Source organism: Trichosporon asahii (genome assembly GCF_000293215.1).
Source record: "Trichosporon asahii var. asahii CBS 2479 unplaced genomic scaffold scaffold00050, whole genome shotgun sequence".
Classification (NCBI taxonomy): Eukaryota; Fungi; Basidiomycota; class Tremellomycetes; order Trichosporonales; family Trichosporonaceae; genus Trichosporon; species Trichosporon asahii.
In genome coordinates, this window is record NW_014040874.1 from 1,989,968 (window position 1) to 2,016,531 (window position 26,564).

Sequence of the window (26,564 nt, forward strand, 5' to 3'; positions counted from 1 at the left end):
GCTTCTGGAAAAGATTCATCGATGACATCTATAGCTCTGAAACCTTGGCGTACGCCGCGGGGTTGAATCTTTGATGGATTGCTTTGATAACGTACAGCGGGAAGCTGGAGATGGCCACAATGATCGCTACCTTGTATGCGAAAGCTGCGGAGAGCACAAAACGCAAGTCTGTGGTAAGCTTGACTCTGCACGACCTCTTACCGAAGTACTCGGGCAGGACAGCCATCGAGCCAAAGTATACGACAGCCGTCCCAAGCTCGCTGAGGACCATGTATGTATGCCACGTTGTGATCTCCAGCGCCACCATGATCAACTCGTTGATGACGAGGGCCGTGAAGGAGATTGCAACGATGTGCAAAAATTCTGATTCGAAAAGAAAGAGAGACAAGAGCATGATAATTCCACCTAGGACGTCAGAGTAAGCACTGTGTGGGCGCCTGACCTTGGTAGACACTGATCGTGAGCCAAGTGAAGAACGTTTTGTAGCTCAAGGACCGCCCCTGCAGCGTCAGCTACGATCATGGGCAGACACACCTTGGTGAGTTCCTTGTAGAGTTCCGGGTAGAGGAGTGCCAGATCCTCGGTGACATCACGATCGAGAACAAGTGAGAAGACTGGCGCCATGGTATACAGCGTTGCATAGCCGACCTGCAGCCAGCCTTGATACAGGGCAATTGCTGGTGGTCAACAGAACTCGAAGCCTAGGCTACTCACGAGCAAAGTAAAAGATGGAACTGAAGACGGCCTGGATCACCGAGATGATAAGTCCGCGGTGAATCACAAACTGAGAAAGCTTCGCTGAGCGCTTATACGAATTGCGACCATGCCAGAGTAGCAAGATGGCCAAATAAGAAAATTGAGTAATCGAAAAGTCGGCGGCCAGCGACGCCTGCTTCCCTTCTTTGCCCACAATGCCGACGCCTGTCATCAGAATGCAAAGTAATGGTGCTGAACTCACCGACGTTCGCAGCTTGGATCATGCTGACATCATTGCCTCCGTCTCCAATGCAACAGACGGTCTTCTGACTGAAATCGCGGATAAGACGGGCCACATCAGCCTTCTGCGTAGGGGAACACCGGCATGCCACAACCGCCGGCAGTTGGGTTGCCAGGGCGACAAACTCGGTCCGGAACTCGTCGAGGCACATCTCTAGGTCAATAATAGTAGTCGGAAACCTCACCTGCAACGATCCGCCGTCGATCACCAAGCAGCAATCGGGCTTGGCATGGACAAAGTCCAGCATATCTCTGACCTGATCCGGAGTCTGTACTGCGATATTAGCACGTGCAAAAGGCATCTGCTTACGCTTTGAGACCTGATGAATGTACTGGTTTCGGGAAACCAGTTTGCTCGATACAGCAATGTTGGTAGCGGTTTCAATCTTGTCACCGGTCAACATCCAGATCTTCAGACCCGCATTCCGTAAAAGTTCGAGCGTTGACTTGACGTCCTCCTGAAGCTTGTCCTCCACTCCAGTCAGAGCGAGCAGCTCCAAGTCCACTTCCAGGTATTCGCTGATGGCTGCCTGCATGGCGTCGGTTCGTTCTTCACCCACTATCAGCTGAGCAGCTTTATAGCGGGACTCGAACGCGTTGAGCGCATCCTCACTAAGACGCTTACGCCCTACAACCAGCGTTCGCAAGCCCTCCCTAGCCATGTTCCCACACTCCTCGTCGAGCCAGTCATTCTTCTGAACGATCTGGGACATTACCACGTCCGCCCCTTTCTGGACGAAGGTGGTAGCCCCAGTATCGCGGTCCTTGATGATGATACCCATACGCTTGGACTCTGAGGTGAAGGGAAACAGAGCCAGAATGTCAAAGGACACAGTCTCACCGCTGCGAGAGCGCACAGTCATACTGTTCCGATCGCGGGAAACAAGCGTCAGACCGACAGACTCTGTCCATTCTACGATGGCAACTTCATCCGGAGAGGAAGCCTGGTACGTGACTGTTCCGTCGTCATTCGTTACTGGCGTGACGTTGTGACAAGTGGCCAGTGCCATGACGGCATCCTTGACTCGGACCGATATGTCGCGCCGTCCTCGAGGACCAGCTCCAGGACCGACCGACGACTGCTTGCGATTGAAGTCTTCACCAAATGCTTGCGACAACAAGTGGGCAACCTCGTCCATGGAGTCCCACGCGAACACTACTGTGCCCATGTGTAGCTTTTTCAGCTCCATCTCGTTTCGAGTCAGAGTACCTGTCTTGTCGGTCAACAAGTACTCGACCCGTCCTAGCTCCTCTGGTAGCGTGCTCGTACGGACAATGGTCCCCGGAATTTCTCGGTCGTTTTGGATCTGGTGCGAGTAAAAGGTTTTGCCCATGTCCAGGTTTACTCGCAGGCTGATGGGAATGATCGAGGAAAACAAGATCAAAAAGCGGAAGACGTAGATGTACCACTCGCCTCGGAAGCCATTGAGGGCAACGAGAAAGATTGACAGCGCAAAAGTCACAGCGCAGAGGATCTTGGCCATCTTGTTAACCTCCCACTCCAAGGTGCCCATCTTGGTTTCTGGTTCACTTGTATTCAAGACGGCTCGCGTGTCACGACCCGTGTACACCACAAGACCTACGGCAGACCCCGCCGCCAGTACGGTGTCCGCCCAGAGCACGTTCTCCACCGATAATGGAATCTTGGTTTCGGTTTGACTACCGGGGCCAGTAGAGCGAAGTGTAAGACTGCCTTGAAATGTGTGGATATCCTTGATCGGCACATCGGCGTGAAGTACTCCTTCGATAGTCCCCACGTTGGCTTCCCCAAGAGCTTGGGTCTCAGCTACAGCCACTTTGAGCTTCCAGTCGGTTTCACCGTCGAGTTGGTCTGTTCTAATGAAGCATGTGCCTTCCTCTTCACTCGTGGTCAAGAGAACCATATCGGCAGGCACTCTTTGATTCTTCTCCAGAAGGACCAAGTCTCCGACTTTGATGGAAGACGAGGGGGTAGACCGCGTCTGAGCCTGAAGGGCTGGCGACATCGACATGACCTCGGCATGTGGCAATAGGACCAAGTACCGTGTTGAATTTGCTTCTCGGTCCCGAAGATAGCGACAATAGTCGTCATAAGCTTCCTTGCCCATCGTGACCGCCAGTACAAAGGCCAGAGGTGCGACATAAGTCACGATGTAGCCTGCAGCGTTAGTGAATGCACTGATTTGAGACTCACCAATCTTCAGGGCAGGGATGAATTGTGAGAGAGCTACCACGAGAAAGTAGAAGTTGAAGAAGAACTTGAACTGCTCGTAAAAGACAATCGGCAGGAAAGTGACGACATTGTACTTTTGATTGCGAACGATGTTGGGTGGAAAGTTGGAAGCGGCGCTCTCTTTGAACGTTAGGACGGCCATCCGAAGTATGCTTACTCGTGGAGGGGATGGGGATCTGTCTGCCCGTCGCGTTGACGGCCGCGTGCTGGCGTGAGATAGGCTTGCTCGTGGTGCACTTACCACTTCTCCCTCGTCACCATCGTCTGCGCTCAAGAGTGCTCGACTTTCTTCTTCTTCTTCTTCAGACTGGGGTCTTCCACGTGATGATCCCCGACGAGATCCGAGCAGAAACAAGGCGATCATCGTCCTCCAGTGACAAGCCAGGCATGAGATTCGAGGGTGTCAAAGTCGAGAGTGGGTACTCGTCCGCCGCAAACCGAGGTGAGGGCATGGAGCGATATAGAGACCGAGAAAGATGAGTCTTTCGCGGACTCTAGTTGCAAGAAAGGAGGCTATCTCAAGGTGCCATTGAAACGCTGTACACGTTGGGCTGATATGGGTGGTCGCAGGTTGCCGATGTCGGTCAGCCGGCCGGCCGGCACGTGACTCGCCACCCGCAGGCGGTACATGGTCAGACAATTGCATCAGTGTTTTGCCTCTCCCGCATCGTCTGCCTCTAGCATCACTCCAGTGGACGTCAGGTAGCAGTCCTGGGCAAGCTGCTCGAAATTCTTCGAATCACCCGGAATACCCATGGTGAGAGGCTCAGCTCGCGAAGACTAGGCTGGTATGTTCTTGATCGTGTTTCAGCAGGCTCAGAGCTCACTTTCACAGCAACATGAACGTCTCTGACCCGCGAGAGCTGACTCGTGTTGAGGACTTTTCCGGCTGGTCAAGCTCTGAACTATCTACTCCGTTGCAGAAGAGTCGCACCTTGAACGAATCGCAAAGTCCAGCTCGGAGCTCGTCGCTCACCAGTCTGAGCGACATTGACGGGTTGGAGCATGCGTTGGGGGATTTGAAAACCTGGGTCCAGGAGGATACCAAGCTTTCCGAGCTGGCAGAGTCCTTGCCAGCTGAGATTCTTGCACAGGTAAGAGTGTCTTGGGTGCGCGCTAACGTAGAGATTTTGCAGCATGTCTCTCCGAAGGACCTCGTCTCTGCCATGCTCGTCTCCAAGTCATGGTGCTTTGCTGCCTTTCACTTGTTGTGGCAGAAACCTGCCCTCTCGTCCATCACGCAGTTTGCCGATTTCGTCCGAGTCATTACGAGTCCATCTCCTCTTCTACCCTATGCTTTGACTGTTCGACGGCTGTCGTTCAATGGGTTCTCCAAGCATCTGTCCGACAGACTCTTCAGAGACATCGTGGCATGCAAGAATTTGGAGCGGGTTACCATGCCAGGAGCTACGAACCTGTCCTCGTCTGCTCTCTGTGAGGTGTTCGCCAACCTGGAGGAGCTGGTTGCTATCGATTTGAGCGGGGTAACAGCAGTAGATGACAGCGTCGTCTCGACCATCGCGGCAAAATGTCGACGCGTTCAAGGCTTGAACCTGTCCAGGTGCAATAAAGTCGGAGACGAGGGACTTTTGGCGATCGCTCGAAACTTGAGGATGCTTCGAAGGGTAAGGCTGTCCGTGTTCACTCGCTAATGATGCAGATCAAGTTGATGGGCTGCATCCGCCTGACGGATCGATCCATTGTTGCGCTGACGCGGTCTTGTCCTCTGTTACTGGAACTTGACCTCGCACATGTTCCCCAACTGTCAATGGATACGACAACATCAATCTTTTTCAACAGTGCCAATCTTCGAGAATTGCGCATGAATGACAACCAGAACTTGGCGCAGAATGCTGTACCGGATCTTGATCTAGCGGCTGCCGCCGACGAGGATGGTCTATATGACATTATCGGCGCCTACCCGTGGTACTTTCTCGACGTTCCCTCGCCGAAAGCAATGTGGAGGACGTCCTCACGTCCTAAAGGCGTGTCACTCGGCCAAATACGCCCCTTTTGCAAGTCTTTCGAGCAACTGCGGGTGGTCGACCTGACCAGTTGCCTTGGCCTAGGGGATGACTCTGTTGAGCATTTGGTGAACAATGCGCCGCAACTTCGAAACCTTACTCTCGCCAAGTGCTCAAACCTGACGGACGCATCGATTGACAGCATTACGAGGTTGGGAAAGCATTTGCACCACCTGCACTTGGGCCACGTCTCCAAGTAAGCTCTCGTTGAAGCTGAACTAACTGCTAGCATTACGAACGACGCCGTCGTGCGCCTCGCTCGAACTTGCACTCGCCTGCGCTATATTGATCTTGCCAGTTAGTGTGCACCATGAGGAGATCCTGACGGCAGATTGCTCTTTGCTCGGAGATGTCAGCGTGGTTGCGCTTGCCACGTACCTCCCCAAGCTCCGACGCATCGGATTAGTAAAGGTACGTTGTGCGCTTTGTTGTTCTGACGCTAGGTCACCAACGTTACAAATATCGCCATTCAGTCCCTCGCCCAACGGTCGGCCACGCTGGAGAGAGTGCACCTTTCCTACTGCGAGAAGATCACCGTTCCCGCCGTGGCGTACCTTTTGAACCGGCTGCCACACCTTACACACTTGAGTGTTACTGGTATAGCAGCTTTCCGCACTCCCGAGCTCCAGCAGTTCTGTCGCACGGCCCCCGAGGTTGGTTGAGGACGTCTCCAACGCTGACGATGGCAGGGTTTCAATCCGCGACAGCGGGCTTCGTTCTGCGTCTACTCAGGCCCCGGTGTCGTGGCGCTCCGTAATTATCTGAACTTTCAGGCGACACAGAGCTCCGAGACTGTGTCTGCGCGGCGGTCCTCGGCGTCATATCATCAAACCAGCCTACCAGAGGATGGCCCAGGGATCATTTCGAACTTGCCCCCTCATCTTGGACATACCTTCTCCAACGGCAACCACCCGGGCCTTGATAGTTCTTTCGAGCCTCAAGCATTTCAAGCTGCCCGGGGCTCTCCCCAATAGCTAGCTCCGCCTTAGCATCAGTATCTCCTTTGTAATTACCGAATATGTTGTCAGTAAAGCCCCTGTGATGTTAAAGCGGTGACATCCCGAACATATACCAGTCGTCTAAATACATAACATTCAGCTAACAGCTGCACACAACGAACCACCCTTAGTCCTTAACGCTGCAATGTTAACGCGGTCAGAATAGATCCACTCACGCTTTTACAATCGGCACGACGATAACAACAATGAGAACAGCGATACCGATGGCGATGATCACGCGCATCTTCATGTCCTTCCACCACATTTGCTTCCTGACGCGGTTGGCACCACGGCGGAATCCTTGAGCTGAGACCGCGAGGTTGTCTGAGAGATGAGTGGAAGATTGGAAATCGACAACTCACCAGTCTTGTCCTGGAGATTGTCGAGCCTTTCGCCTCGCTCAGCGACCTTGGTGATGTTCTGGTGCATGATGTCGACCGTGGAATCAATCTGGGCCTGGATGTCGGCAATCAAAAGAATCAGCGTCGTTCTTAACAGTTGCAAACCTTCTGACTCTGGGGGTTGCTGCCACCGGCCCCAGAGGGACCCGCAGAGGATCCCGAGGGGATGTAGGGGTCGTAAGGCTCAGATGACCTGAGTGTCAGCAAATCGTAGGCTTAGCAACGCACATGGTAGGGGTGGTGGCAAAGTGTCTGTCGCGTAGCAGGAGCTGGCAGTGTCGTTCAATGAAGAAGTGTTCGACAGAGTCGAGGGATGGCTACTGCTGTGAGGACAATTGACAAAGGAAAAGAAGAGTGTGCATGTCGAAGCTGTGCTGTTCAACACGCGTGCACACGGCGGCGTGCGCGGCGTGCGTTGACACCAGTAGGGCACGCTTGGGGCGTAAAGGCCCTGTGATAACGTGGTTCAAGTCACGTGGTTGGCGTTCCCTGACGTCGACAACCTTGTTGGTGGCAAAGCTTTCAAGATGACTACGCGACTACGAGCAATCTTATCCCCCGCACATTCGCGCACTCGCCTGGTCTGGAGCTGGATGAGGCCCATGGTACTCCCGTACTTCAGACGTGAAAAAGATGTGGCCATACGTGCTTCAGCGAACAGCGTTGTGCTGGTGAATCCCGTAATCACCACCAGCAGCTCGAAAAGGCCAGACCGAGCGCTGGACTGTAGCATCGACTCAGCTATACGCTTCGTTCAAGAGGTAACGCCCGCCGCTACTTATTGGGAGGTCCTTAAGGTTTCCATGTATCGACCAGCTGTTCAATCACTGAACGATGAGTGTGGGCTACAGTGATCACCTATTCGCGCAGAACCTCTCCATCCGGTGGTAAAGTAGCTGAAGCGCAATCGATCGACAGACAGGGGACCAGGCACCACCTGGTGCCCCACACTTGGCTCATCAGTCCAGTCATAGGCGTGTTTGCAGTTCGATGTCGACACTCAGAACTGTCTTCCACACAACATGCGCTTTAGGACAAGGGTGACGAACATTGGCCTACTTCACAGTGGGTGTCGCTTGTTCGCTTGTGTATCGCCAGTCTGACTCAAGAAATCATCCGATCACTCGTTGCGCTGGCCAAGGTTGGAGTAATCCGACTTAGTCCAGACGTCGTCCACTTCATCATCCCCGGAAATGAGGGCAGAGACGGTGTGCAAGTGTGGTCGTACGTTCTTTCATATCGGGAAAATTCTATATCAGGAGAAGCTAACAGAATCAGGCAGGTAAAGGTGGTGCGTACGTTTTTAGGACCTGCCTGATGGTTGCAGCCAGTTCTATTCGATTACTACCGCATAGAGTCCAATGCCAATAACGAGATCTGGCTAGAGATCAACTTGGAGTCTCTACTAAAGGTCTTAAGAAGTGCAGATGGCTCTGGTAAGTCGCGCCCCTTCTGTGTAAACTGAGACCTAGGCGACGGCTCTGGGTCAATCGACGATATCATGCTCAAGTTGAACAAGCGCGACAATAGGGCTATCTGGGCCTTTGACATCAAAGGACATGTGCGCGGACACAGTGAAATTGCTAACAGAGCAGAGCGCCAATGGTCATCCGGTTCACATCAACCACGAAGTCACAGTGACGATCCTATCCCCAAGGCGCCAGAACGAACTGAACGAGCCTCTTTGTCCGCCGCCAGATGTACGAGTGTCTTGACACGTTCTGCTGACATCAGGTTCACATTGTTCTTCCTGGCCTGGCCGATCTCAAGAGCATTGTCTCTCGGTTAGGACACCTCGACGACGACATAACGATATCAGCCAATCACGTGGGTAGTTGTCGCTTGCAGCAGCTTATGGCAAGGCCGGGACGTTGGAACTCAAGGTAAAGAGCAACAAGGTTGAGACCTCAACTACATGGGCGAATCTCAGAATCCCGCAATCCGACGCGATCGCCCCGCCGCAAGACGACGAGCAGCTCCACAGCACTAAGGTTTCAGTCCGTGGATTCCAAAAGTTCCTCACTAGCCATTATGTCGGCGGGACAGCTATCGCCTGTGAGTCGACGTTCTGAGTGATGTTGACAACCAGGCATCTGCGAGGGTCACTGCGTTATAGCCTATGTTTACATCGGTACGTGAGGCTCGTGCGCACGGTCGTTAACGCTGCAGGCGAGGTGAACGAGTCTGGCGGAGTCCTGACCTTTTTCATTCCTGCAAAGCTGGACTGACAGGGATATGTATGGTTTCGAATCGCTCTAATGTATAAAGTTGTATACGCTGTAGACTTGAGGCACGGAAGCCGATCGATCATTAGGTGACATCATGTATCCGAGGTACCTCCACATATCCACATTTTACTCCTCGCCGGACCCATCGGTCTCTCACCTCTTCTTCATCCAATCTCCACTTGCTGTGACCCGGCGCCATGAGGCCTTCAGATTACCCCAATCTTCTTCTCTGGGCATTGGATGAGGTGAGTTTGAGGAGCATAGCAGCCTAACCCACAGACTCATGTGACCGTTACGGCCGCGACGGGGCTCGCGCTCCTGGTGACCCAGAATGCACAGGTGGCATGGTTTAGTTTGGGTGCCCTAACGTCCACCCTGGTTGGTCAGTCGCGCCGAAGGGAGTGAGCTCTAACTTGCAGCCCGAGCAATCAAGCACATGATCAGACAGCCCCGACCCCCTGCTCCCCCTCCAGAGTTCGGGAATGCGCCGGTGCGTCCCAAACGCACGTATGGTATGCCGAGCACACATTCGACCGCGCTCGCATTCTATTTCTTCTATCTGTGGCCGCGGCTGCCCCTCTTCTCGAGTCACAAGTGGCTCGAAAGAACGGTTTTGACCGTTGTGACAGGTCTGACGCTTTGGAGTCGCGTGGAACTGGGCTACCATACCCCCCAGCAGGTCCTGGGAGGGGTGGTCGTTGGAGCCATCTTCGCGTTCATATGGTCGTGGCTCTGGAACAACACCGACGTCTCGTCCCTCGTTCAAAAAACCATCAACTGGGCCAAGGGACTCGTCGGCCTGTAACAGCGAATTTGACGTAGATGTACATGCGATATACAAACATTAAGCTTTTGGACTATGCGTCGTAATGCACGAACTCGCGCTGCTGCCCGTATCCTCCTCTGCGTCCCCGCCCACGTCCCCTATAACCAGAGTGACCTCCACGGTGTCCCCCGTAGCCACCGCCATGCTGATTGCCCCCAGCTTCGCCAAACGTGTCGAGGTTACGGTGCCTCTCATCGGCCCGACTGACACGAGACGAGTCGGAGCTAATGTTGTCGAAAAAGCTAGACTTGTTGTAGGAAGCAGCCTTGCGCTCCGGCTTCGGCGCCTCCTCTTGCTGAGCGACGACGCTCGGGTGTGGGGCACTTTCGGGTTCTCCAAGTTCGACAGTGTCCTCCGCCTCCCCTTCGTCTTTCTCCGTAGCGGCAGCCTTCATAGCCTGTCGCTCCTTTTGGAATCTTGCGTTCCCTTTAGAGAAGTCAAACTCCGCATCTGGGACGGCTGGTGGCGAGACGTGATGCTGGGGCTTCCTGCGGCGGTTGCCATCAACATTGAGGTTTGATAAGGACTTTTGCACGCGATGCATGGCCGCGTCGGCTGACGCAGCGCCGTGAGATTGCTGAGGGCGAGGGGGTAGGCCGTTGCCGCTTGTTCCGCCAGATGAACGCTGTTCCTGTGGACCGTTCCTGCTCTGTTAGGTCAGCTTTGTTCAGGCCGCAAGTGTTGATGTCAGAAGGAAGGCAACGGAGGAATCCACATGGGTTTATGCGCTCTCGGTGTGTGCCCGTAGGCTTTAACATCCGTGAAATGCTTCATCATATAGACGTGGTCAGAACAAAAGCTCACCACTGAAGCCAGAATCGGGTCCACAAGGCCGTCGTCGCTCTGCGGAGGAACATAGTTGTCGATCAGTGCCAAGGACTCGATAGAGTTGGTGCTGGAGTCAGGACAGGCAATGTTTCGGCACGTACTGGAATCGAACCCAGCCAAGAGATACGGTCGAGCCAGGGATGGCTCGGGCGACAGGCCTATCCTCTGTGCCATGGTTGTACACTGTCATCAGAGGTGAATGATTCCCAATGCTTACCGTCAGAGAGACAGATGGTCTGGGACTCCTGGTCGATATCCTGGTACACCCCAGAGTACCTCACACCTAGCTTTGAGATGACTTGGAAAGGTTTTCTGTACTGTCAGCGATGGATCGACAGGGCTCACCCTTTGAACTTGCTGTAGTCCATGGTCAGGTCTTCTTGCGTTGACGACAAAGACCAAGTCAGGAGGAAGGACACATCAGAGGATAGACGTATGGGTCGTAGGGCGCTGTAGGAGTAGTGTCACGCGGGAGAAATGCGTCATAAAGCGCCCTAAAAATAATTAGGTTGACACGCCGGACGCACGCCTCGATCACATCGCGCCTGATATCCTGATGTCATCGAATTTCCACACCACAGACCAACAACGCTGGTTCAGTCGACCATGCCGACATGACTGACATGATCAACGTCGTAGGAACACTTTTTCTGATCTTACTTTTCACTTCCGGGAATGTAGAACGTTCGGTTTGGTACGTCAGTCTGGCAATTCAGAGCTGAGCCCAGGCTTCTTCTTAACACAGCCGACACACTACGAGCACTGAAAGTGGTGCGCGCAAACGGTCGAGTAATCGGCGTTCGTACAAGACGCAAAAGCTTGCGCGAAGCTTTGGTATCCTGGGTCGCCTTCGTAAGTGCGATAATGGGTCTCGCATTGATGGAACAGATCGTAGCACAACCTATAAGTTGGCTGGCTGATCGCGTGCTGGGATGGTTCCCATTTTACCAATCAATCAAGACTTTGGCAGTGCTGGCCTGTGCATACTGGAGACTGGAGGTTGGAGAATAGTACCTTCGGAGCTAACAGCAGTCTTCTGCCCTATTCTACCAGCTCGTTGCTGTCCCTCTCCTGAAGCGGCACGAGAGGCAAATCGACCTGACCTTGTCACTTCTGTACGTGACGTTCGGTGTCCTCTACCACCTCGCCGTTGAGCTGCCTCGCGCACTCATCCGGAGGTTTCTGCGATCTTGGTCCCTGTGGTTGTTGCCCTGTGATGACGGGGGGTCAAGCGATGTCGGTGACACCCAGTGTTCGAGTCGAGAGAAGCGCCAGCAGGAGGCTCCACCAGCGACATCTAAAACGCCATCGAAGAGGGCTCGCCGACGCGTGTCGCCGTCGTCAAACGCCAGCCAACTTCCGGAATGGCCACCGACGAAACGTTCCGTCTTCTCGGGTGACTCGTCCACCACTCGCAAACCTTCTCTTGGGCTACCAAGGTCTCGGTCATCGAATCCCACCGCATCCGTCGCCCTGCCACCAATAACTCAGCCCACAAAAGAGCCTGCCACTGAGCGCCGGCCTGTTTCGGGGACATCTCGGGTGATCTCTGGGGGCGAGAGGCATCGCGGCAGAGAAGATAGGGTCACGGCCAGAAGAGGACCCACTCAAGGAAATGCGATCGCATCTACGGCCGCCAAGCTCAAGTCGTTACCGCGACCCCCGAGCGGTGATCTGAACCACTCGAGTGGCTCGACTTCTAGTGGCTCGACCTCCAGTCCGACTGACCTTCGCCCTAGCAAACAAGCAGCATCCAAGGCTAAGGCGCACCAGGATCACGCCGATGTACTCCCTCAGAAACGCTCGCGGAACATGAACGAAGATGAGAGGTCCCCATCACCAGAGCGCCACACAACCCGTCAAAGGCGCTTGGCATCCCGCGAAACCGGTAATGGTGTAAAACGTCTGACGGTCAAGGAAAGGGCCGCACTAGCCACAGCGTCCACGGTGAAAGCGAAGTCTGCTTCGTCTACCGCTGCAGGGAAACGACGTCGCACTGCCGACCCAGAAGGTGAGGCGGCCCTGCCGAAACGTGTTAGGAGCACGCGCTCCACCACAGCGAAGCGAACCACCGCGTAGCTCATTACACAAACTGTAGCATAGAGACAGAGATGATAATGTACTGAAATGATGACAAGATTTACAGGGTGTCGCTGTGCGAAGTGTCATGCTTACGCCTAGGAGGAGGGCACAGACCGACTGGCGTGGTGGGGCAGAGGAAGGGGCTCGTAGGCAAGGGTGTCGGCGATTGAGACATGCCTCCGGGGCTAGCCGGAACCAGCAGAGTGTCAAGACTGTCGTCAGAATGTGATGCGCTGGACAGGGATCGAGCTGATCGGGCTTTGACCTCAGACGTCACTGCTGTAATGCGCGAGCGTTCTTCCGGGGGGATAATATAGGAGGCTCCGGCTGAAGTATCGAGATCATGTACCCAGGTGGCCGTCCCGGAGAGGTTGAGTCCCAATGCACTGAAACTGCTCGCCGAGGTGTCGAGCTCAGCCGACCATCGGCGATCAGTCTCAGCCAGAGACGAATAGCGCGTCGAGTAGTCGTTGCTTCTCTCACACGAGCTTTCAGGCAAGGGTGGAAGGGGTCCCAGATGAATAGGGACGCTGAGTTGATCAGGCCTGGCAGAGGGTAGGCAAGGTGACTGGGAATCGGCCTGCGTCGTCGCTCGGTTTCCCTGCGCCGATCCCACCGAGGACCTCGACGACCGTGAGGCACCGGAGAGTTTGCGGTTTCTTGAAGCAAGCGGTCGCATGACTTGCGACTGCCGGAGTGCTGTCTGAGAAGATGATCTAGGCCAAACCGAGCTTGCATGACGGACGTTGTAGCCGCGCGCAAGGGAAGGCAGGGGGTCTCTCGCGAGCCGTCCTTCGTCTTCAGATGTCGCATCGTCGTTGCAGAACCCTTCCAACGCATCTAGGGGTGCGAGGGGAGACTCCGAGCCGTCCGAATCCTCCTCCTGAATCGCATCGTGCCACTCACGACCAGGTAGCTCGCATGAAGTGACCGACATCACAGGATGCAATGTTTCCCCGTCCCCGCTGCTGCGCGGCGTCCAGCGCGGCTGCGCCTCATTGCGAGGGCCGTAATAGAGGAGCGGACCAGGCTCACTGGCAAAGGATGGGCGAGGGTCGTCGACCGAGAGACTACAGCTGGGCAAGGGATGTCTCGTGGTGTTCCAGACACATGAGCCAGTGCGCGTCGGACCAGTGTTTCGTGTCGCCTCCGGTATAACCCGTCGAAGGCCTGATGGCGCTGGCGCTAGGTTCGCCCGCTGTGTATCATGAGCAGGTGTACAAAGTGTGTTAGTTGAAGCAGAGACAACCGACGGCTTGCGTGGAAGAAGCCTCTCAAGCTCTCCGAAAGGCAGGAACGATATGCTATCGCAACTCTCGGCGGTGGAAGCTTCGGTTACGTCCAGGTCGGGAAGAAAGCTCGTCTGCGTTCGATGCGAGTGTGCGTACCGCACTTGGAGGACGCTGGGCCGGGGTCGTACTCTTCCGAACGCGGGGCCACCGGTGCCGCTTGTTACCGTCGGAAAGTGGTCCGCCGTTGGCGGAAGCTTGTCCATTTTCCGATCTCTGTTAAGCGAGCGCGGCTTTCGTGTAAACAGCGAGGAACCGAAGAGGGACGTCGACATTTTAGGGATGGGGTTGTGTGAATGTTTAGATGTACGAATGAACGACGCGTTGTCTTGACATGCAGGTCGCGAGCGTCGTGCTCGTCAGCGCTCACCCTGTCAAGTGCGTTGTCCCAAGTCAGTGCACACGTTGCGCCTGAGACGCGCAGCGCCGTGCCAGATCTGCTGGCACATCGTCAGACCGTCAGATTGTCTGGCCCTTGTCGCCTTGTGGGGGGGGGGTGGCTCATCCGCGTTGCCAGAAGCCCTTCCCCTTGTGAATCGTTTGAGAATCCGACGTCGTGCTCACTGGCGAAATGCAGATGCTTAGCCCACTCGGGAGCTCAACTCGCACACCGCCGAGACCGGGAATGCCCATCGGCCGTTGGGGCACCAAACGTTCCCTGTGTGCGCGAGATGCGCCGGGGCATGAGGGCGACGAGTCACAAGTCGGTGATCACCAGCACCCAGTCAGCTGGACACCGGGAGCTCGGTCGATGTGAAGGGGCAGCGATCTGCAAATGCGAAGACAAGAGTTTAAACCACCTCTCACGACTCACACAGGAACCAGTCACGCGCCAGTCGGGTGTGCCTTGGTATCACAGAGCGGAGGAGTGTAGCTGGAATCAGATGATCAGATGACCCGGCCTTGTGGCAAACATGCCCAGGCACCGGGCACGGCGGCCCTCCATCAGGTGTCCTATTTATAACGGGTTGAACCCAAGACTCCGGGCTTACCCTAGACAGCCCTCTGCGCCTCTGCGGCTGTCGTTCGGCATCAAAGTCGCCCACTGATTGGAACATCAGAACATCGATAAGCCAAATGCCATTCACGTATTCGTTCCCCCCCAGTACAGCTCGATCTCGACGGTGACCAGGCCCTCCGGGACTGGGTTACAGACCTACAGTACAACAAAGACCACGTAGTCAAGAGATTGGCCGCTCGTCAAGGACCAAATCTGTGCGGAGTCCGGATCTTCGAGGTCCGACCTCCTTTATGGGCAGTTGGCCACTAGCCCAGGTGTCATCCACATCTGCTCTCCATCCCTCAGGAGGGTCGGCGCCAGTACGCCAGTCGGTCTGCGCTATTCCGGTTGCCGCAATGACTGCGCGTGCGGCAATGGTTCACAGGTGATCACTTGGACCCTGGGCAAGTGAAGGGGGGTGTTCCAACATGCCGGTGACCGTCGAGCGTCGCGGACTGTGCACGGCGACCAGGGAGCGCAGCTGATATGTCGAAGCCGATGACAGATGCGGTATGGCAAGGCAGTTGTCTAGGGATTGGGCAGGGCGGAGTCAGTCGGGCCATTCCAAGCCAACCAGAGTACAGAGTCTCACGGATTCGTGCACGGAGATGCGCAGATGCATAACGACGAGTCCTCAGGGGTATAAAGGGAGCGAGGCACAGGGAAGGGGAATGAACGGCCACTTAAGGAATCGTATCAACGTTACGTCACAGATGGAGCCAATTCCGTGAGAGACCGTCAATGTTCACTCGGCTGCGTCGCAAAGTTGACTCCCATGTGCTTGTTTAGCGCCCCAGGCATCCTCGTCCCCGGCGTACAGATAGATTCGCTAATGGGCGCGATGGAGGACAGGTAGATGTGCGGCAGGGCTTTGCTCTTGGCTGGGCTCCAGGGCGCGCTGTTGCAGGCGACTGTGGTGTGTTTCAGGAATATGCATTCAGCGTGTGGCTGCGATCGATCTCTGTCTTGCGGCGGCACGGTGATCCACCTCTTGCGTCATGCTCACCAGCTGCCCTCCCCACCTCAGTCCCCGCCTCCTCTCCCCTTCCACCTTGCCCCACCTCCTCCTGTCCCTTACTCGTCAGCATGCGCGCTCCAATCTCGTCAGCAACTCGCTCGCAAGACCGGACCTGAGCAGGTGTGCCCCTAGGGCTCGAGACTCTGGGTCGAACCAGCCGTCGGGCAACCCCTTTTAGCGTACAATATTAGTGAACCACCTTACCCCGCCCGGAGTCGCAGCTCTTGTTATCACTCTCATCACCACACAACTCTCAACAATCTAGCAGAGCTTTGTCTTTATCATCTCTTACTTGACACTTTTAACCTCGTTTATAACAGCCAGCTATGGGTGGCGGCGGTGGAGCTCCCGCTTCTGACATCGATGCCGTACTGGCGCAGTCCTCTTCGGGTGCGTCAGGCTTCCGCGGCCTGTTCGCCAATCGCAAAACGTTGGCCATCGCTACATTTGCATCCCTCGGCGGTGTTCTCTACGGTTACAACCAGGTAAGGCGGCGCCCACACGACACGAAATTGACGCAAACAGGGTGTATTCGGACAAGTCCAGGTTATGAAAAGCTTTTTCAATCGTTACAGAGACACTGTGCGTTTTGGTAATGATGCCAAACTGATATCCAGCTCGATGAGGAGGATGCATCGGCCACCAAGGGTCTCTTGACTGCTATTCTGGGTGAGTTGTATGACACTGCGCCGGCTTACAATACAGAGCTCGGTGCCATGATCGGCTCGCTCATGGCTGGCCCACTCGCTGACATGTACTCCCGCAAGTACTCTATCTCTGGCTGGTGTGTCGTGTTCATGATGGGCGTCGCTATCCAGACCGGTGCAAACATGCACGTAGCCTGTATTTACGGTTTGTACCTCCCTTGCCTTCACGTCCCCTGACATTAGCCGGTCGTTGGTTCGCGGGTATGGGCGTCGGTGCCCTTTCCATGGTAAATTTATAACCATATTGAGTCGCTAACGTCGATTCAGCTGGTTCCCATGTTCAACGCTGAACTGGCTGCCCCCGGAATCCGTGGTTCCCTTGTAGCTTTGCAGCAGTTGGCCATTACCTGTAAGTCGAGATCTGGCGATGGCGCTGGCACAGTCGTTTCGCCACAACGCCACCTTCCCCGACGTGCACAGCTGACTCCACCCCAGTCGGCATCATGATCTCCTATTGGATTGCGTACGGAACGGTAAGTTCAACGTACAAGGGGCTTCGAACATGTTCGAGGCATGCGTTGACATCTCTAGAACTTCATCGGCGGCACTGGCGATACACAGAGTGACACTGCCTGGCGCCTTCCTCTCGGTCTGCAGCTGGTTCCTGCTGTCGTTCTCTGCGTCGGCATCTGCTTCCTGCCCTTCAGCCCCCGTTGGTTGATGCTCAAGGGCCGCGAAGATGAGTGCCTCATGAATCTCTCTCACCTTCGGTCCCTCCCTCCCGACCACCCTGCCGTCCAGGCCGAGTTCCTGGCACTGCAGGCGGAGCGTCTTGTTGAACGCGAAGCTGCGAAGGAGCGCTATGGCTTCGATGACGTCAACTTCAAGGTCACCTGCCTCGAGTACAAGCGTCTTCTCACCACAAAGTCGCTGCTCTACCGTCTCCTCGTTGGTGCTGGAGCGCAGGCCCTTCAGCAATGGACTGGTATCAACGCCATTATCTACGTGAGTCGGAATTGCCCTTCCCTACTAACAGCTAGTACGCCCCGTCGATCTTTAAGGGCCTTGGTTTGACTGGTAACACTATGGGCCTTCTTGCCACGGGCGTCGTCGGTATCGTCAACTTTGTTTTCACAATCCCCGCAGTGCTTTGGGTCGACCAGGTCGGTCGTCGACCTATGCTTATCTGGGGCGAGTTTATGATGGCTGTTTCGCACGCCACGATCGCTGCCATCGTCGCCGTCTACGGTCCGTCACGTGCCGAGGAGCAAGCTGGTATCGGGTGAGTTTTCTTCCAACACTCTTCAACACTTCTTTTCCAAGGAGAGAAAGTTGACACCCAGCTATCGCAACAAGGCGGCGGGCAACGCGGCCGTCTTCATGGTTTACTGGTACATCGTAAACTTTGCTGTGACGTGGGGACCGCTTGCCTGGGTCGTCAGTGCCGAAGTCTTCCCTCGTAAGTGGATTTTTGATAATTTTCGATAATTATGACAACTAACTCTTCCAGTTGACATGCGTGCCAAGGGCATGTCTATCTCGTCTGCCACGAACTGGATCATGAACTTTACCGTTGCCATGGTCACGCCTGTCATGTTCAACACGATTCGTTGGAAGACGTACATCGTTTTCATGTGCTTCTGTATCGTCGGTCTCCTCTACTCGATCTTCATTCTCCCCGAACTCAAGGGCAAGTCCCTTGAGGACATCGACCAGGTCTTTGGTGACAAGTCTGGTGCCGAGGACCAGCGCCGCCGTGAGCGCATCGCCCAGCAGATTGGTCTCGACAAGGTGGCGCGTGATGTGCAGCACATCGACAATGACCCCGAGGCGTCCGCTGGTGCCGAGAAGAAGCAGATGCGCGACCTCTAGGCGTGGCATTCTTCGACTCTGTCTTAACACCTAGCCATCAATCCACCCTTAGCACCTCTCCATATGTTTGTGCATGGCGCCGCTCAAGGCTCTGCTGCGTGAATGTCAATTAGTAACTCAGAGAACATGCAGTCTAATCAGTTTGTTGAGAGCTGGCCAAGAACAATCGGTGATTCAGGCGACGGAATGATACGCAAGCAACTCCTTGTTTTAACGACTCACCTGAGAGGCGAGTCTACAATACATCCCAGCGTCGTGCACCTGTCGCGGTGCTTGGCAGAAATTCAGACTCGACGGATTGTTCATCGAGTCGTCAGTTGCTGAGCGACGGGTTTACTCGGGTTACAGCAGTCGCAAAAGCGCGCACGACCGCCAAGGGTGCACCTTTGGCCATGTGATACGTTCGCCCTGCCGTGGGTGGCCCAGCAATGTGTGGTCAGAAGCACTACTGCAACGGTTAATTTTGACATCGTCGTGGGCCACCCAAGCTGTCCTGCGCCACAGGGTGCCCCAGCGGCGTACGTCTGCGAATAACCCGGAGCCGCCGGGGGCCGAGGCAGTCCGCTGGGCCCGCTGGACACCCGCCGGACCACCAGCTGGGCCCATTGCCGCCGGCTGTGGGGCTTTGGGGCTCTTTGGCCCTTCAAAAACGGTTCACAGCCGCAGAAGCCGGCGGCGTGAAGTATCCTGGCCAGTGCCTGTGGTGGCGCCGGCGAGCAACAGGGTGTTTCTTCGGGGACTGACAAGTTACCGAGATCACAACCATATCAGCCTCAGCGGCGTCCTTTGTGGGCGGCGACGTGTCCCACGACCCTGTCGGCGACATGGCTCGCGAGCCAACCCTTCTTTGCATGATGCCGACAAATTTTCCGCGTACAAACAATTATACAACTTGTCACCACACCGAATTTCACCCAACAGCTCTCAGTTTCTCATCATCGCCAAGGTCAATCTCTGGGGCGCGGCGGCGGATACCATCTTCTGCTTCCAGCACTTCGGTGAGCGCATGCCGCTGGCCACGGGAAAAGTACATGGCAGGCTCGCGACCCTGTGCAGTTGAGGCGGTAATCAGACAGTGCTGAACACCCTGCTCGTCAGCAATGCACACTCTACTGTCACTCACAGAACCAGGCACCTCGAACATGGCATCAACAAGTATCTCCTCAAGGACTCCACGGAGTCCACGGGCACCACCTCCTCGGTCGAGACCCTCCTGCGCAATAGCCCGGAGCGCTCTGCGAGTGAAAACAAGCTCGGACCCGTACCGCCTGAACAGTGCTTGATATTGCTTGATGAGAGCGTTCCGAGGTTCTGTGAGAATGCGTACGAGGTCTTCCACCTCCAAAGCATGGAGAGAGGATACGACTGGCAGACGGCCGAGGAACTCGGGGATCAGTCCGTAATCCTTCAAGTCGTTCGAAGTGGCCTTGAGAGGTCCCGACGGGAGGTTCGCATTTATAGGAGCTCCAAAACCAATGGACTGACTGTCAGCTGAGCACCCAGAAAGAGACATACGCCCTTGCCCAGACGCTTGGAGATGATGTTCTCCAGCCCGACAAAAGCACCTGAGAGAATGAAGAGGATGTTGCTGGTGTCGACAACGAATGTCTCACCCTTGGAAACTCATGGTCAGCAGGTTTCGCCTCGACCTACGTACCATTAGGACCAGCGGTGTAACCCGGAAGGCCCTCACGGACGCCCTTCTTTGGGCCAGGCGATGCGCCGAAGCTGCGATTCATGGGATTGTTGGGGTCCCAAGGAGGCGGGTCGTTAGCGTACGGATTGGACTCGGTCTTGGAACTGCCAGCGGTCACTGTCGAAGGGGGCGAGGAAGCTGTTGGTGCATTGGAACTGATGGGCGCGTTCTTCGCCGAGATCGTCACGCTAGTCCCCTCTAGAATGCGCAACAGAGCTTGCTGTACACCCTCACCACCAACATCGCGACCTCCGCCCCACGTCCCAAACTCGTTGCCGCCGCGTCGTGCCAACTTGTCGACCTCATCGATGTGGATAATGCCCACCCTGACGGTCAGCAGAGTCATCTGTAAATCGACTTACTCTGCACGCCCAACATCGTACTCTGCAGCTTGAAGTAATCGCAGAATGCAGCTCTCGACATCTTCGCCGACATCTACTCTGTCAGAATCGCCAAATGGACGTACTCACACCCTGCTTGGGTGTATGTGGTGGCGTCACACGACACGAAAGGAACGTCTAGGGCTCTCGCCAATGTCTTCGCCATGAGGGTCTTGCCGGTTCCTGTTGGTCCACTGGACATCAGCACCAGCCTGCGGAACCAGCTTACATCATGAGGACATTGCTCTTCTCAACGACAACGTGAGGGTCTTCGTGAGTGGGGGTGCCCTGAATGCTGCTCTTGACGGCCGCCGCATACTTGGCCTGAGCTTCCTCTTCGAGCCGTGCTTCTTCAGCAGCTCGAGCTTCGTCTTTGCGAGCTTTCTCCAACTTTACTTCCTCCTCTGTGATCTCATTAGCGGATCGCTGATCCTCCTCTGTACTCTTTCGTCGGCGACCCCGGACAGGCTTCTCCGGCTCAGCCGCATCCCCGTCTGTTATCTTGCCTAGAAGCGTCGGCGGCCGAAGAGATGAAAAGTATCCGTCACCTCGAGCTTATGTATCAGTTACGCGCGTCCCCCTTCCGTTGAACGTACCCCACCGCTCTTCGCGCGACAACACATGGTTGTGGGTCAAGGTGGGGTCGGAGCCCCCCTCAGCTCCCACGACGCGCGTGGCGTCACGTTGCGGCTGATCGTAAGCCGACTCAAAACCAGGTCTATCCCAGTTGATATAGTCCTCATGGGGCAAAGGCGGGGCCGGAATGGCCTCCGCAGAAGCGGGCGGCTCTGGGACTGGCGGGGGCGATAAGAGTGGCTCAATACGGCGGTAATGGTTAAAGACCCTTGCTGTGAGCTTGATAATAGCCTTTAACAACTCACGCAACTGAGAGCGTCTTCTTGGCTCCCTCCTGACCGATAATGTACTGAGATAGATGGTTGTACAACTAAGCTGTCAACAATGATCTGGAGGGTGGCAACTCACGTCCTTGGGGGTCCTGACAGAGGACAGACTGGAAGTCCACCGCAGATTCAGCTGGTAGAATCGCTTGGTACAACAGCGCGTTCGAACGAGCATTCTGTGTGGTGTCTAGATTGTCACACCTGTGCTCAGAAAGTGATATCGACGCGACAAGTGTGGCCAGGTGAGCAGACTGAGTCGACTCGGCCGGCGCACTCCGACGCCTGGAGGTGGAGGTGGGGGATGGGAATGGGGAGCCGTGGGAGAGCTCAGGAAATATCACGTGACTAAACCAGTCCGTCTCCGTCGCGACTGTGAATAGGTCGCTCACCTTGTGCCACCCGTTCCATCGTCTTCACTCTGTTGCTCTCCACATCCATTCGGCTTCATCGCTTAATCTCAAAGCTCCGCGAATTTACGGTGTTTCAAGACCGCGCAACGATTGTGCTTCACGCCGCACCTGCCTGATTTCGGTGGACACGATTCAAAGTCGCATCGGTAGAGCCTCAACAATCATCACGACTCGCTTACTTTCCGAGAACCCGCTGTCAAGCATCAAGCCAAGATGAGCAACCTCGCTGATCCTAACAAGATGGTGCCTTTTGAGCCGACGGATCTGGACGATCCAAACCGGTCAAACCGTCGAGTTGCTTAGTACGTCACAATAATTTGCACGCGCTAACAGTAGCTTCTACGACCGTTCGTCTCACCCGCCCTTGTTTATGCTGACCAGCAGACGATGTAGGAAACTACCACTTCTTTTTGGGACACCCTATGAAGCCGCACCGAATTCGAATGACCCATAATCTTATCAGCAACTACGGTCTGTGCGATGAGAACGAATATGATGCACCAGAGGGAGCTGGTGAGGGTGCGCGTGCTCTCAACGATTGGGCGGCCGACAAGGACCCAGAAATCCAGGAGGCTGCCAAGTGGGAGAAGCGCATAATGAATGGGCCCCGAGGAAAGGCGATGCAGGTTTTTGTGAGTACCCTTGTGGATGGTGACTGATACGACAGCGCCCGCGCCGTGCCACGAAAACAGAAATGACGCGCTTCCATACGGACGAGTACATTGACTTGCTGGAGGCGGTCACACCAGAGACGGCCGACGCGATGACAGGAGGGGGCATTAGATGTGAGTTGCGGCTGGTCGCACATCGCTGACTTCGAGGTCTGACGGGTGAGGATTGCCCTGCTTTCGAGGGAGTGTTCGAGTTTTGCACCATTTCCGCGGGTGGCTCTCTCGGCGCCGCTGAGAAGCTCAACTCTGGACATGCCGACGTCGCTGTCAACTGGGCTGGCGGCCTGCATCACGCTAAGAAGTCTGAAGCATCAGGATTCTGTTACGTCAACGACATGTAAGTGTTGCCGCTCCCTCTGAACTGACCTTAGTGTCCTTGGAATTCTGGAGTTGCTTCGAATTCATCCGCGAGTCCTCTACATCGACGTCGATGTCCACCATGGAGACGGAGTCGAGGAGGCCTTTTACACCACCGACCGTGTCATGACGTGCTCGTTCCACCGTTTCGGAGAGTTCTTCCCCGGAACTGGAGACGTTCGTGACCGTGGCATCAAGCGTGGAAAGGGTTACGCTGTCAATGTCCCATTGCGTGACGGTATCACCGATCAAACGTATCAGTCTGTCTTCAAGCCCGTCATTAAGCAGATTATTGAAACTTTCCGGCCAGGCGCCATCGTCCTACAGCTTGGAGCTGACTCTTTGTCGGGAGACAAGCTTGGTGGCTTCAACCTGACGCTGGAGGGACATGGCGAGTGCGCGCGTTACGTCCGAAGCTTCAATATCCCCGTGATGATGGTGGGCGGAGGAGGATACACGATCAAGAATGTCTCCAAGGCGTGGACAAAGGAGACCGGTATCATGTGTGGTGTCGAGCTTCCAGAAGACTTGCCCTACAACCGTTACCTCGAGTACTTTGGTCCTCGCTACAAGCTCGAGGTCATGCCCACCAACGTCGATGACCACAACCCTCCCGAGTATCTTGAGGCGTTGAAGCGTACAATTGCCGAGAATCTGCGTGAGCTGCCGCACGCTCCGAGTGTGCAGATGCGCGAGGTTCCCAGCAAGCCTATTTCCCGTGCTATTGGTCTTTCCAAGGATGACGACGAGGATGACCCGGACAACGAGATCGATCAGCGCATCAAGAAAATCTTCCGCCAAGGCGGTGATGTCGACTCGGACTCGGACTCTGATGACGACACTGCCGCTTATGCACGAGCCAACCGTGCCCGCCGCCAAGGAGGGCTGTCGTTGCGTCCCAATCCGAGACCTCGCGTCAACGGCTTCCCTTCATCGAAGCGTCAAGCTTCCTGCTCGCCCGATGAGGGCGAGGAGCAAGAGGGTCGCAAGAAGCGTAGCTTTTTCTACTCCAAGGCCGGTGACGGGGTTTGGGATCCGACGTCGTTGCTCAACCCCAACGCCAAGCCGTCGGATGGCTTGGTGAACGGTGTCAAGCCGAAACTGTTCGGTGGTATTCCAGAGACCTGGAATGTCGGTCGCACGAGCCGTGCCGGTAGCCCTGCTAGCGTAGTGTAGTTATAGTATAGAGTCAGTGTACGATTTCCGCAGGCGTGTTCTCTTATGGAGTATGAATCCTCATAAATGTTGAGAACGAGCTGGGGACAGGGCTGCGTTTACTCCTCCTATCTGTCCTGCATCTCGAAGGACGAGTCCGGCGGCATCAGATTGGCCCGTGCCTGACGCCCGGTTGTGTTTTGCCACTGCAGTACGAAACACTAGCAACCAGATCGTCTCCTGCGCCCTTCCTTCCTCGTCGCAGCGCGCAGTGGAACCGACACACACACAACGCACTCACGTCTAGGAATGTCCAAAACAATCTGCAGAGACTGGCAATCCACCGGGTACGTGCGACGGGAGCAAAACTCTGCTGACTCGCAGTAACTGTCGATTTGGCAACAACTGTCGATTCGCCCATCCTCCTGGTAAGCACCATCACCATCATGCGGAGACTGAGACCAGGCAACCAAGGCGGTCGGTTCGGCTCGATCAGCTCCTCCAATGCAACACCACTGGGAACACGAGCCCCGTCACACGCGGCCACAAGGTATCAGTTCAAGTGAGTGCTTTTGCGCAGAACGCAGCAGCTGATCGCTAGTGAGGACTCGGTGAAGCTTGAGCTCGGTGCTGAGCGACCGCTCTGGGTGATCTCCTGCTTCGGCGCATCCAAGTATGAGCCAAACGTTCTACAGGGAGACATGTCTCCAGAGGAGCTCCGTTGGAAGGCTGTCCAAGCGCTTAAAACGGGGGGTGGTGCCGTGGACCAGTATGTCGCTGAGGAAAACAAACTCGTTGGCGAGGCCAAGTCAAAGCTCGATGAGGCCCTGTCAAACATTCCCCAGGTGGTACAGACAGCTCAGCGCCTCCATGACCTCCGCTTCAAGAACGGTGCCGTTCCTGGATCGGACAGACCAGCCGACTTCAACGAGGATGTAGCGCTGGCTGCGGCCAAGTCAGGCGGCCCCGCCCCAGTGGCGAGTGGATCTGCCTTTGGTCAGTCCTCGTTTGGGAGCAGCAGCAATACGGCAGGGAGTGCATTCGGGAAGTCCTCCTTCGGATCGACCACAGCAGGTAGCACATTCGGCCAGTCGGCGTTCGGACAGAAGGGGGCGTCAAGTGGCGGCAGCGCATTTGGACAAAGCAGCTTTGGCGCCAAACCCACAACGGGCGGAGCCGCGTTTGGACAGAGTGCATTCGGCACAGGATCCAGTAGCGGAGCGTTCGGTTCCTCCTCGACCGCAGGCAGTGCATTCGGCTCCAACACGGCGAGCACGGGCACGACAGGTGGAAGCGCTTTCGGCCAATCGTCCTTTGGGCAAAAGCCCGCTGGCTCTGCGTTCGGCCAGAGTGCGTTCGGCAGCACTGCGACTTCAACCCCAGCGACGGGAGCTCCAGCTACAGCAGGCTCTGCGTTTGGGCAAAGTGCGTTTGGCGCCAAGCCAGCTGGAAGCTCTGCGTTTGGCCAGTCCAGCTTCGGCCAGAGTTCCACCACCACGAGCACGACGGCGCCGCCCGCCGGCTCTGCGTTTGGCCAGTCCGCTTTCGGTGCCAAGCCCAGCGCCTTTGGCTCAACTTCCAGCACGACTACTCCAACTCAAGGGTCTGCGTTCGGTCAGTCCGCTTTCGGCCAGAATTCCGCCCCAGCCACAACCTCCGCGTTCGGTACTGGTGCGAGCGCGACCCCTGCGACTACCGCCGCGACTGGCGGCAGCGCATTTGGCAAAGCTGGTTTCGGCGCCTTCTCGTCTGGCGGCACTGGCGCGTTCGGGCAGCAGTCTGCTCCAGCCACAGGCTCCGCCTTTGGCCAGACTTCGACCCCCGCAGCCGGCAGTGCGTTCGGCAACACTTCGATCACGAGCGCGCCGGCGGCCACGAGCGCGTTCGGCAAGACTACGGCGCCAGCCACGGGCAGCGCATTTGGCCAGACATCGACGCCGGCGACCGGCAGCGCCTTTGGGCAGACTTCTACGCCAGGAACTGGCAGTGCCTTTGGCCAGAGTGCTTTCGGCAACCCCGCAGCTCCGGCCACCGGCAGTGCGTTCGGGCAGACCTCGACGCCGGCGTCAGGCAGTGCGTTCGGGCAGTCGTCGACGCCTACCGCGGGCAGCGCCTTTGGGCAGACCTCGACGCCCGCCTCGGGTAGCGCGTTCGGCAGCACCAGCGCATTCGGCAAGCCGGCGACGTCGGCATTCAGCGCCTTTTCGGCTTCGAGCACCCCAGCCGCACCCGCATCCTCCGCCTTTAGTAAGGGCGGCGGGTTTGGGCAGCCCTCAACGAACGCTTTCGGCAAGGCCACGTTCGGTGCCGACGTCGAGGTCCCCGACGGGTGGAGCTACGAGGACCCCTGGAGCTGTTTCCTCCCCAAGCCCGAGGAGCTTGAGGAGGAGGTGCGCAAGGCATTCGAGGCGGTCCAGTTCCAGCCGGACAAGATCCCCCTCCTTCCCCCGCCTGTTGCGCTGCGCTCCTAGCTATTCAGTCCACTTGTATCAATACTCTCATGCCATGTAACCATTGAGCTACTGCTGAGGATAGACGTTCATACATATTCTTCATTACGAGCCCGTGAGGG

General features: G+C 56.0%; 10 protein-coding genes across 10 annotated transcripts; 5 read left to right on the forward strand and 5 right to left on the reverse strand.

The window, feature by feature from the left end:
- Window positions 1–28: 28 nt before the first annotated feature.
- Window positions 29–3,350, reverse strand: A1Q1_01945 (phospholipid-transporting ATPase; the record flags this gene model as incomplete). Its single annotated transcript, XM_014324953.1, has 4 exons — window positions 29–442; window positions 535–659; window positions 715–798; window positions 959–3,350. 4 exons carry the CDS (start codon window positions 3,348–3,350, stop codon window positions 29–31), a joined length of 3,015 nt encoding a protein of 1,004 aa, XP_014180428.1.
- A 697-nt stretch (window positions 3,351–4,047) lies between these two features.
- A1Q1_01946 (ubiquitin-protein ligase) lies at window positions 4,048–5,894 on the forward strand (the record flags this gene model as incomplete). The annotated part of the gene is made up of 4 exons (XM_014324954.1): window positions 4,048–4,833; window positions 5,046–5,428; window positions 5,535–5,643; window positions 5,706–5,894. 4 exons carry the CDS (start codon window positions 4,048–4,050, stop codon window positions 5,892–5,894), a joined length of 1,467 nt encoding a protein of 488 aa, XP_014180429.1.
- A 164-nt stretch (window positions 5,895–6,058) lies between these two features.
- Window positions 6,059–6,659, reverse strand: A1Q1_01947 (v-SNARE; the record flags this gene model as incomplete). The annotated part of the gene is made up of 4 exons (XM_014324955.1): window positions 6,059–6,068; window positions 6,125–6,268; window positions 6,407–6,536; window positions 6,593–6,659. 4 exons carry the CDS (start codon window positions 6,657–6,659, stop codon window positions 6,059–6,061), a joined length of 351 nt encoding a protein of 116 aa, XP_014180430.1.
- Window positions 6,660–9,716: 3,057 nt separating this feature from the next.
- On the reverse strand, window positions 9,717–10,881 carry A1Q1_01948 (uncharacterized protein; the record flags this gene model as incomplete). The annotated part of the gene is made up of 4 exons (XM_014324956.1): window positions 9,717–10,329; window positions 10,615–10,678; window positions 10,731–10,789; window positions 10,859–10,881. 4 exons carry the CDS (start codon window positions 10,879–10,881, stop codon window positions 9,717–9,719), a joined length of 759 nt encoding a protein of 252 aa, XP_014180431.1.
- A 255-nt stretch (window positions 10,882–11,136) lies between these two features.
- On the forward strand, window positions 11,137–12,592 carry A1Q1_01949 (uncharacterized protein; the record flags this gene model as incomplete). Its single annotated transcript, XM_014324957.1, has 4 exons — window positions 11,137–11,207; window positions 11,259–11,365; window positions 11,409–11,512; window positions 11,567–12,592. 4 exons carry the CDS (start codon window positions 11,137–11,139, stop codon window positions 12,590–12,592), a joined length of 1,308 nt encoding a protein of 435 aa, XP_014180432.1.
- Window positions 12,593–12,653: 61 nt separating this feature from the next.
- Window positions 12,654–14,159, reverse strand: A1Q1_01950 (uncharacterized protein; the record flags this gene model as incomplete). The annotated part of the gene is made up of 1 exon (XM_014324958.1): window positions 12,654–14,159. One exon carries the CDS (start codon window positions 14,157–14,159, stop codon window positions 12,654–12,656), a length of 1,506 nt encoding a protein of 501 aa, XP_014180433.1.
- A 2,069-nt stretch (window positions 14,160–16,228) lies between these two features.
- A1Q1_01951 (high-affinity glucose transporter of the major facilitator superfamily, Hxt2p) lies at window positions 16,229–18,421 on the forward strand (the record flags this gene model as incomplete). Its single annotated transcript, XM_014324959.1, has 9 exons — window positions 16,229–16,387; window positions 16,520–16,686; window positions 16,743–16,836; window positions 16,877–16,958; window positions 17,045–17,082; window positions 17,141–17,554; window positions 17,611–17,831; window positions 17,893–18,008; window positions 18,060–18,421. The coding sequence occupies 9 exons, from the start codon at window positions 16,229–16,231 to the stop codon at window positions 18,419–18,421; spliced, it is 1,653 nt and encodes a 550-aa protein (XP_014180434.1).
- A 910-nt stretch (window positions 18,422–19,331) lies between these two features.
- A1Q1_01952 (ATP-dependent Clp protease ATP-binding subunit) lies at window positions 19,332–21,574 on the reverse strand (the record flags this gene model as incomplete). Its single annotated transcript, XM_014324960.1, has 7 exons — window positions 19,332–19,847; window positions 19,907–20,009; window positions 20,075–20,443; window positions 20,727–21,051; window positions 21,094–21,341; window positions 21,379–21,422; window positions 21,482–21,574. 7 exons carry the CDS (start codon window positions 21,572–21,574, stop codon window positions 19,332–19,334), a joined length of 1,698 nt encoding a protein of 565 aa, XP_014180435.1.
- A 448-nt stretch (window positions 21,575–22,022) lies between these two features.
- A1Q1_01953 (histone deacetylase 1 (hd1)) lies at window positions 22,023–24,013 on the forward strand (the record flags this gene model as incomplete). The annotated part of the gene is made up of 4 exons (XM_014324961.1): window positions 22,023–22,111; window positions 22,273–22,441; window positions 22,645–22,781; window positions 22,852–24,013. The coding sequence occupies 4 exons, from the start codon at window positions 22,023–22,025 to the stop codon at window positions 24,011–24,013; spliced, it is 1,557 nt and encodes a 518-aa protein (XP_014180436.1).
- A 425-nt stretch (window positions 24,014–24,438) lies between these two features.
- A1Q1_01954 (uncharacterized protein) lies at window positions 24,439–26,463 on the forward strand (the record flags this gene model as incomplete). Its single annotated transcript, XM_014324962.1, has 2 exons — window positions 24,439–24,554; window positions 24,594–26,463. The coding sequence occupies 2 exons, from the start codon at window positions 24,439–24,441 to the stop codon at window positions 26,461–26,463; spliced, it is 1,986 nt and encodes a 661-aa protein (XP_014180437.1).
- Window positions 26,464–26,564: the final 101 nt, after the last annotated feature.